This window comes from Merops nubicus, unplaced genomic scaffold, assembly GCF_000691845.1.
Source record: "Merops nubicus isolate BGI_N331 unplaced genomic scaffold, ASM69184v1 scaffold18170, whole genome shotgun sequence".
Classification (NCBI taxonomy): domain Eukaryota; kingdom Metazoa; phylum Chordata; class Aves; order Coraciiformes; family Meropidae; genus Merops; species Merops nubicus.
Genome location: NW_008583725.1, coordinates 1,392 through 11,692, shown reverse-complemented (window position 1 = coordinate 11,692; position 10,301 = coordinate 1,392). Strand labels below are relative to the sequence as shown.

General features: G+C 45.8%; 1 protein-coding gene across 1 annotated transcript; it reads right to left on the bottom strand.

The window, feature by feature from the left end:
* Positions 1-4,794: 4,794 nt before the first annotated feature.
* Positions 4,795-8,224, bottom strand: LOC103774635 (AVIToxin-VAR1-like; the record flags this gene model as incomplete). The annotated part of the gene is made up of 2 exons (XM_008942052.1): positions 4,795-4,920; positions 8,099-8,224. Coding segments are annotated over 2 exons (252 nt in total), but the record flags the coding sequence as incomplete, so codon positions are not given.
* Positions 8,225-10,301: the final 2,077 nt, after the last annotated feature.

Below are 10,301 nucleotides of genomic sequence, written 5' to 3'. Positions count from 1 at the left end.
AAAAATGATAGGTGATCTGCTGTATGCTTGATGTGCTTTAAACCCATCTCCATCACTGTGCTCAGAATTATTGATTAGCCCAACAGCTGGACCCCCGCTGGTTTGGCATTTCCTATCTACAGAACAGGGAGAGGCACATTGATTCTGCTATTGTTCAAATCCTCTTGTATTTGCACAGTCTTTTCTCTTCCTGCAATTTTCTAATTCCTTCTGGAAAACATGTTATGCATTGTCAAGATCAAATTCCCAAGACATCTTGTTTAAATCAAGGGATTCTTAGCACCTTCTGTTTCTTTTGAATATCCATCTGTGCAGTAATAACAAATCAGAGAGCTACTAGGGAAGGGAAGGCATCAGCTAGGACCTCAGTCTGTGGTCATACTTGCTGTTATCACACACCATCACAGTACATCATGCTGATTAGGCAAATTAGCAAAGTACCTCCTAACAAGGTAGGCTGTAAGATCTTCTACCACACTAGAGTTTTGGGGTAACAACAAGTCTCGAGTTTCCAGCCCACCTGCAAGAGAATAACACCAACCCTAATGTTTTTTCTTACCTTTGAGCTGTCCATACAGCTATAGCTTGTTCCATATTGTCCTCTCCACCACAGAGATAATCTTCATCCTTCAGTGGGTCACTCTCTTTTCAGCTATTTCTTCTGTAACACCAGGCTTGTGGCCAGGGTGACTTGTCTCCTGACTAAGTACCCATGCAGAGCTGTGTCCCCTTTGCCACACAACCAGGAGAATTTATTTTGTGTCACCCCCTTACTCAGAGACTTTGTAACTTTTTTTTGTTTTTTTTTTAAAGTGACCAAATTTCCCAGGGGGGGATTGTGGGCAGGAGGATGCAGAGGAGGCTGAGCTTCAGCTGGGTTTCTCCTGCTCAGCAGCAGAGCTTTGCCTCCAGCCCCCCAGGCTTACAGGCGCATTCTTGCTCAGCCAGCTGTGCACCCGCAAACCCCAAACACCTTGCTTCACCTTTCCTAATGAGCATGTAATCCAATTAAGGCAGCAACTCATTATATATGGTGGTGTCCTTTCCTGAAATTGCTTTCTGCTAATAAACATGGAAAGTTCTACGGTTTGCTGTGATACCATCATTATTCTATAGCATATCTGCAAGATAAATATTAATATAATGTTAAAAATTAATGCACATCTTGCTATTAATAATTAATACTAATACTCCAATATTAATAAAATTAAACCAAACGTTAGCACAGATCTCCTAAGTGGAGTGAATAAAGGAAAATGTTTAGACCAGGCTCTCTCTGAACAAACTATGAACACTGGAGAATGACTCTTCTCCCTTTCACAAAGGTGTTTCCAGGGCAGCACGAGTTTTCTTCTCTTTTCTGATCCGATTCCTCTCGTGAGGGCTTGCCCCCTTCCCTTCCTCCCAGGCAGGCAAGGAAGCTGCTCCTGCCCTGGGATTATTACCAGGGTGATGCTGAGGCAAACTGAGCAGCACAGAGGGCTGCACAAAACCTTTCCTGGCAGAGCTGGCTTGAGGCTGGCCACCTTCTCCATCCACATTGAGTCCTCTTGGCTGGGCCACTCAAGCCAAAAGCTGGCTCAAGGGAAAGGCAGAGGGGCATGCAGAGACACCTATGGTTTGAAATCCTTCTTGTGGTCACTGGTTTACCTGTTATCATTGTCAAGCAAAAAGCAAAAGGCATTTTTCCCCCTCCTCTTCCACTGCAGAAAGAAATTAAAGGCACTTTGCAGGTGTATTTGGGTTAGGAAATCTCCCCTAGGATGGGAGAAAAGATAATTGATTAGGACAGAGCTTAGGAAAGAATTGGGATGCAAAAGCTTAATCTTCCTTCCAAAAATGATCTTTCAAATCAACTAAGCTCCAGTGTGAGTGTCAGCTAATGAGAATTAGATTACTAAAAGGGGAATTGTAATAATGATTGCCAAGAGAATATAGCGGGGATGTAGGACAGTGAGGTTCTGCCTTTAGCTTTTCTGCATCAGCAGCTGGGCTCTGGTGGCAGCAGGGCAGGTGTGGAGAAGCCCCTCGAAGGCAAGTACAGGATAATGATGCTCTTAAAGAAGCACCTTCCTGAAGTTCTGTCCGGGAGCATTTGCAGGACATGAGCACTTCAACATCTTACAGCTGGTCTGAACTTTGAACTCATATAATTGGAACTGTTCTCATTACCCAGATAAATGCCTAATCCCACAAGTTAATTGGCACAAATTACAACTACAAAGTTACTCTGCTCTTGTCTGATAAACTCTCCTAGGAGTTCACTTTGGCAGGTCTAAGGCAGGCAGCAGAGATAATTGTCCACTCATTTACAATTATATAAACCAGGAATATTCTGTTCACTGGATTCAGTGGTGATTTATGCCAGTGGGAGATGAGAAGGAAGGCTGCTTTTTCCTGCTATGGTTCATCAGTTTGAGCACCGTGACAATGTGCTTTGGTAAAAAGGAATGGAGCAAGAGATGGGACACACACACATTTGAGCTGCTTCTGTTTTCCTTCTTGAGATTCCCTTTGAGTCTGAATTGAATTCATGCAGAATCACAGAATGGTAGGGGTTAGAAGAAACCTCTGGAGATCATCTTATCTTACCCCACTGCTAAAGCAGGATCATCTAGAGCAGGTTGCCCAGGATGGCACCCAGCTGGGTTTTGAAAGTCTCCAGACAAGGAGACCCCACAGCCTCTCTGAGCAGCCTCATCCAGGGCTCTGTCACCCTCATAGGTGCCAACTTCTTCCTCATGTTCAGATGGAACTTCCTGGATTCTAGTTTGTGCCTGTTATCCCTTATCATGTCAGTGGACACCACTGAAAAGAGACTGACCCCAAAGGTTCATTGTGTTAAGTTCATTTTATACTGATAGACATGGACAGAAAAGTAACACCCAGGCTGCCAGTGTGTTCCTCCTCTGAGGCTCATGCTGTATTTGGGGAGCCCCACTATTAAGTGAGACAGAGGTAGGACCAGGTTTTGGGTTTATTTTTAAATGTAGGCTGTTGGAATTCCTACAGTGCCCACATGCCACTGCACTAACACTGGGATGAGCTGGTCTCTTATCAGTGCAACCCTGCCCTTTGGGTGAGCCATGAGCCCCTCTAAGGCTTCAGATCCAATACAGGCACTTTGTACCTGATCATGTTAATGCACAACACATATAAAATTACCATTTGGTAGCCCCTCAGACTTAATCTCTTTCTACAGGACCTGATTCTGTTAACACTTGCACTGCTGCTCTATCACCACAGCAAAGAGTGAGACAAAATATGCAGGGTTTGGAGTGGGAGCTGTGGGCTGGGCTGACTTCAGCCAGGGAGATGCAACCCAGCCTCTCCAGACACGTATTTTTCTAGTGTGTGCAGGATCCACTAGGATCTGGCAAAATAACAAGTCCAGTTGTTCCTTTCTGTCTCCTTAGGGAGGCTGTGGAGCCCAGCAAAAGGTACCTGGTAAACTCAGCAGGACATTTCTCATCTTCTCTACGTAATACAGGTGTTTGCCTTAGTACAAGTGTGCTAACTTCCCTCAACCTGCCCTCCCGTCATCATCAGCAGTAAAGCACTGATTGTTGAAAGATGAATGACTTCACTTTTCCAGTTCCAGCACATGTTTGCATGTCTGAGACCGAGAAACGTGTGAAACTCACACAGACTATTGGAATTCCAGCTCCAGGGACTGACAAGTAAATACGAAGTTGTACAGTACTTCATAGAAAACCCACCAATTTTATATTTGCTGGGCTAAAGCTGATCCTTTGAGGCATGTGCCAAGAAAAACCTCACATATTAGCTACGCCAGGCTTTCTCCATCGTCTAAGACTGCAGCTTGGTTGAGGATGTGAGGCCTTGTAAACTGCTGAGTTTCCCTAAAAGCAGCCAGGGGCATATCATCTTTTGCTAAGCTATACATAAGGAGCTGTGCTTGCTTGGGTGAGATGAGTATGTGAGAACAGATTACACTGAATAAAGATGGAAAACCACAATGACAAAATAATGTTATAATATTAAAATAAATCAATCATATACTGCCATTATTCTGATACAGAATTTTTACACAGCAAATTTGATACATATACAAGAAGTCAGGCAGCCCATTACAATAAACTTCAGGGTTCCTTTTTTAATATAAACTACATCTTAATACATAGTTTGAGATGATCAGGTAGTTTTACACCAACTCAAGCAACAACAACTTCTCATCTCAGAATACTAAAATAACAAAATCTTGTGATGCTTTGAATATCGAAGTGCTTTGGTTCCACCTGCCAGTGTCAAAACTACGTCTATTAGTTAAATTTTTACCCTAGAGATGCACCTAATTTACAAATACAGATATTAATAAAGATACGAAATGTAATGCTAATAACTTTTTTTTTTTTGGCAACCATCCTATGCTTCACATTACACAATTATTCAACTCTCAGTTTGATTCAGGCATTTCAAAGTGTAAAGACATGGCCAAAATTTTCCAAAAGTGACAATAATCTCGGATGTTTTCATTCTGGGGTTAAGCTGGAACCATGAAGACCACGAGATGGTTCAGAAATCGTTAAGCTCCTACCATCAGAAAGCAGCATTGCTTCAGCAGATGTCATTTGGCTTGCCCCAAAAGGAGAACATCTGCCCCTACGAGTCCCTCCTGGAAACCTTGGCCCCTACAGCACAGCATCTCCTCTTCCGCTTCGGCGCTGGTGAGGCAGGAAAGGATGGGAAGGGGTTTCCCCTGGCAAGTACCTTGTTCGTCACAATAACAAGAAAAAAACAAACCAACATCAAATGGCTTTTTTCTAGCTCCTGCTAAAAAAAGACGTCTTCTTTCCTGAAGTCCAGTAGACACCTGAATCTGCCGGGCGCGGTCCGCAGGCAGGCCAGGCCGGGCAGGCACGGGCACGTGTGGTGCGTCCGCCGCCCCGGGAAGGGCACCTGGGGACAGAGCACAGGCGTCAGGGACGGGGAGCAAGGCTGGGTGAGGGGGACCCGGGGATGTACACACCTCCCACCATCCAAGAGATCCCCACGAGCTGCGGCACCGGGCTGCAGAGCAGGCGGCCAAGCCAAGGCTGCTGCATTTCCCAGTCAAGAGCAAAACAACAGGAGTCCGTGTTGTTGTGTAAATCTGCGTCTGTGACATGGTCTCCATTTGTTCCCATCTCAGAAAGGAGCCTGTGCTGAAACTGCAGTGGCCTTCAGCATCACGTTTTGTGGTGTTTACTCTGCAGGGGCTTCTGCTCGCCCTGGCTCCTGTGCCAGCCTGTCAGCCACAGGACCCAGGGACTGCAGGATCCTGGTGATTCAGCCTGGGGGGGATCTCTGGGGGTCATCTTGCCCCATCTCCCTTGGAGCAGGACCCTTTTCAGCCCAGGGCAGAGGTTGCTCGTTTCACCCCACGCTGTGTGCAGGGAGCACACACACGGGCTGTGTTAAACGTTTAATTGTGCACTGCTGCTCCCTAACAGCTCCATCAGTCCTCTGCTTTCCCTGTGCACCACACCAAGCACCTGATCCAGACAACCTTTTCAGTGTGGCCTCTTGCAGCAGGGCAAGGGGTGATGGCTTTAAAGTAAAAGAGGGGAGATTTAGACTAGAGAGAAGGAAGCATTTTTTTTACACTGAGGGTGGTGGAACACTGGCCCAGGTTGCCCAGATAAGTGGTTGATGCCCCATCCCTGGAACCATTCCAGGTGAGGTTGGCCAGGGCTCTGAGCAACCTGCCCTGGTTGCAGATGTCCCTGTGCAGTGCAGGGGGGTTGGAGTGGACGGGCTTTAAAGGTCCCTTCCAACCCAAAGCATCCTATGATTCTATGACCTGCCAGATCCCAATGACACCTCACAAGGTGCAGCGGGTGAGCGGGGGGCTCACATCACCCGTGGTGCCCTGGGCCAGCACCAGCCCCTTGGCCAGCACCATCTGAAGAGCTGTCCCAGCACAAGGGATGCTGTGGGCTTCCCCGTGCCTTTCACCATGGCCCCTGTGCCCCAGCACGAGCAGAGCAGCCACCAACCACGGGTGCCGGGGACTCCCTGTAGGAATCACACCTCTCGGGTGCCCACGCACAGCACTGCATTAAAACCTAAAATGTGAGCTCCTCACGCTGGTGAGGCTGACTCAGAGCTACCTCTCAGCCCTCCGACAGCTCAAGCGATTTATGCAAAATGTTACATTTGCTGCAAGGAAACATTCCTTTCAGGGGACTCCCACGCTGAAGATGTGGCTTAATAACGCAGCCGGGCGGGGACAGGCAGCGGGTGACAGCTCTGCAGGATGGGCTCTCTGCTGGGGTGAGCAGCTTCTGCCTGTGCAGGCAGAGCCCATGTGCCCAGCACCAGGTTTTACTGAGCCACCTCCGAGCTGCCAGCTCTGTCTGCTGACCTGCTCAACCTCACCTGCCCAGCCCTGCCTGCCAACCCTGCCTGCAGTGCCAACTGAGATGGTTAATGGCATCCAGCCAATGCCATCTAGTTGCCAAGAAGGTGGAATTCCAACTGCCAGTCATCTCCTCCAAGCTGCTCTGGAGGTCCCCAGCGTGGTGGCACCGTGGCCTGCTTTGTACCTGACCTGCAGGCAAATGAAAGGTTTTGGTGCTCATGGCAATTGGTCTCCCAGCTTCTGTCCACACAAGGATTTAGGGGCATGGAATCCCTGAGCAAACTCTCCATCCTTAAAAAAAACTAATTTCACATACTACAGTAAATCAGCTCACTTTGTGTTTGTCATGAAGAGCAGTAGGGTGAGCAATCTAAATCTAAAATTGACCTCACACAGCTTATAAATATCAGTGCCTATGACTGTGAGTCTGGGGTGGACAGGCATCTTCTCTGATTGTAATTATGCAGGCAATTAGCTTAAAATATGCCAGACAGTATAAATTATTGCCCAATAGCAATAAGCTCATAAAAACCCCCAAGAAACCTAGAAGACAGTCTCCCTTATCTTGAAACACCTATTAAATATAAGGAAGTCTTACAAGAAAAACCTGCTGCATTATGTGGTAAAAATGAGAATTTGATTCCAAATATCACAGTAGAAGGTTTTAAAAATTAATTGTAATAGAGCAGTGCCTTGAACTCCCTAAAACTGAGAAAACAAACCATAGATACTGAGCTGAGAAGCCAGGCATTGGATAAGACTGTGAGAGAGGCAGCTAACTAGCTGCACATTTATGATCTAAATTTATTGCCTTGGTATTTTTCATGTGGTGACTCTTGGACCATACTCTTCCCTGAGGACAGCTCTGAAGACCACCAGGTTCTCAAGCTCTCTGGTGTCTCTCTCAGCCTTTGGTATTATTTATAAATAAACAGCCTTTTCACAGTACACATAATATACATAATTATATAGTCTTAAATAAATTTACTTCTTAATATAATTATATTAATAGTGCAGTGTATCATATAATAAAGTACTAATATGTAACTAGTGGTATATATCTGTATGTATATGTGTAAATACATATACATTTGAAATTAATAGGAGCAAAAATTTATGCATATGTACACATCCATATATATTTGAAACTAATAGAAGCAAAGAGAGCCTGCAGTGAGTTTTCTTAAGTGCAAGTGTGTGTCAACACCTTCTCCATGGCTTTTGAAGGCACCAGTGGCTCTCAGCCTCCAGAGCACAACAGGACGTGGCTGTTTGATGCCAGGGACCGTGCTGCAGTGATGCACCCGGTGTCCCAACACTGGCTGGTGACATTTTTAGGCTTGTCATGGGATCTTGTCCAGCTCACTGAGGTCGGTGGCATTCGCTACGCTCCCGCTCACAGGCACAGGCATTGGCAGGGCTGGGCCTGGGGACTACTAAGGCTGTTTCGGATCATCAAACGAAGCAAAACAGCAACACCAAACTAATAAGAAACCAATCTGGGAAGCGTGTAGTGCTTTCATCCTCGGATTCTCTTCAGCATAAAGCTGACAGTAATGTGTTTCCTTACGCAGGTACCTTCAGCTCCCTCTCCACACAGCTGCAAATAGCTGGGTGCTGTAACGCACAGCATCACGTAGAGCTTTTATGCAACGTGACGCACAGCACGGTATAGTCCTGTGTTCTTCTGCCCTGCCAGCTCGGGCCCCACAGCCCCCCCGGTGACGTACTCACTCGGTGACTCAAAGGATGGCACTCCTCTCCCAAATTTCCCATCGGCGTGCACATCCGCAGGCTGCGGATCCAGAGGCTGACCGCACAGCACATCCCTCCTCCGCACTGCTGGTCTCGGTCGCAGGCCTGGGGTTCAAAACAGCAGTAGACAAAGGAGATGAATAATCAATAAATCCCAGAAATAGGACAGATTGGGTGTGCAGGAGCTGCCTCTGACACCCCACAAGTTACCGTGGCTCATTAAGGCTGAATAAGAAGATTTGAGGCTGACTCACAATACTTATATCTCCCATGGATCTCAATGCACAGGCTCCTGACACGGTTCAGGAGGTTTGAAGCCACGACCATGTATGGAGCTGCTGAGGGATGGATCCAGGACTGTCAGGGATTTACAGTCCCAGATCCTGAGCATTGATGGGCCATGGTACGTGCCACTCTGCTTCCCCAGGTCAGAGCCTGAGTGAGTCCAGGCAGGTGCAAGGACCAAGCACACCAGCCGGGAATCCTGCCTCACAGAGAAGCTAAGATAGGAAATTATCTGTTAATTTAAAGGCTTTTAAATAACCGTTCCTTCTTATTTCTTATGATAATAGCTGATGGTTGAGTTCCTTTGCAGATATGAGACTGCGTGATAGTTTTATTAGAGAAGTCCAAGTGGAAGTAGCTAAAATAGAAGTCTAACTATGGATTCTGTGGTTGTTATCTAGAATTACATGTAACTAAAAAGAAGTCTCAAATGTATAATAGAAGAAGCTTTGCATGTGTCCACATCCAAGAAGATACTACTGTGGCAGCATTCCCCCTGCAAGAGTGGAACGAAAATATTTCAGCCACTTGCCCAATACAGCTTAGATAAGCACAAACCAAAATGCAAACTACTGGCTATGTTTGAAAAACCAGAAACCACAACGAGCAGTTGACATGTTAGGGTTTGGAAATAGGTTACTGCGCTTCTTTTGCCTATTTTTTAACCAAAAGCTTATCAGACATTTTATTATATGAATTTAATGCAAAATCCAGTCTCCTAAGGAGAAATACCAGTAGGTAAACGTTCTGGCCGTACCCAAAAGTAAGCTTAATTAACTCTTGATGTCTGAGAGCAGGAGTGATAGACCAAAGGCACTGGTCAGCAGTACATAAACTTGTGAAAATGCACATAAAAAATGGTAATGATTCTGAGGAAGACTGTGCATCAAAACAAACATTAGCTTGAGGAAAGAAGCTTACAGATCTTGCCTTGGGGTTTACATGATAAATGCCATTAGACTGTGCTCTACTGGGTAAATACTACTCTAGTTCAACCAGCAGAAGCCAGCTCAAAAATCATGTTTACAGATCAGTCAGTAATTTAGGAAAAAGCTGTTGTGTTAGAGTCAAGCTGTTAAATAGTGTGTGCAACCCAAACAGCAAGCACTCCTAAACACACAGGTAATGAAGCCAGCAGCTCTATGCCACAGGTGAGCCCAAACACATGGAGTATTTGCTTATAAGACTAACATGGCCATAAAACTACCACTATAGCCTGCCAGGCAGATAAAGTTTACTTTCTAACCTCTCTCTCTTGAAGAAAGAGAAAGCACTCTAATAGTCTAACTTTGCCCTAGTCACAAGAATCCTACAGGTTCAGTAATTTTTGGCTTCCCCCAGCATGCCAGCATCCACAGCTCAGCTGGAGTCACAGGCTCTGCTATTCCTCACTGGTCAGCTCCTGACTCCCTTTTTCTTCTCAGTAGTATATCTCAAACCCCATCCATTTCCTTGGTCCTGGTTCTGGAGTGAAGTACCACTCAAAACCAGGTCTGAGTATGTCCTAGCAAGCAAGAGTATCCAAAACACTGTGGTGAACAATTTCATTTTACAACTCACACACACATATACATCCAACAGAACTTCTAAAGCTCCCTTTCCAAAAATGTATGAAAAGTTTTGAAAATATTCAGCCTAAATGCTCCTGCCCACACCTTATCTGCCAGGTGTAATTCATGCTGCTACTCCCAGCCTCCACAGAACACAACATTTCTCTTCAACGCCCCATTTAAACACAATTTTGTGGAAAATTAAAAAGTCCCAGGTGAAAAAGGCAGCTGAAGTCAGCAGACAAACCAGTGCTGAAGTGAGGAAGGTTTGAATCAAGTCCTTAAATTACAAAGGAAAAGCACCTTTCAGGCTCAGAGGATGGGGACAGGAACAGCTACGTCAGCTC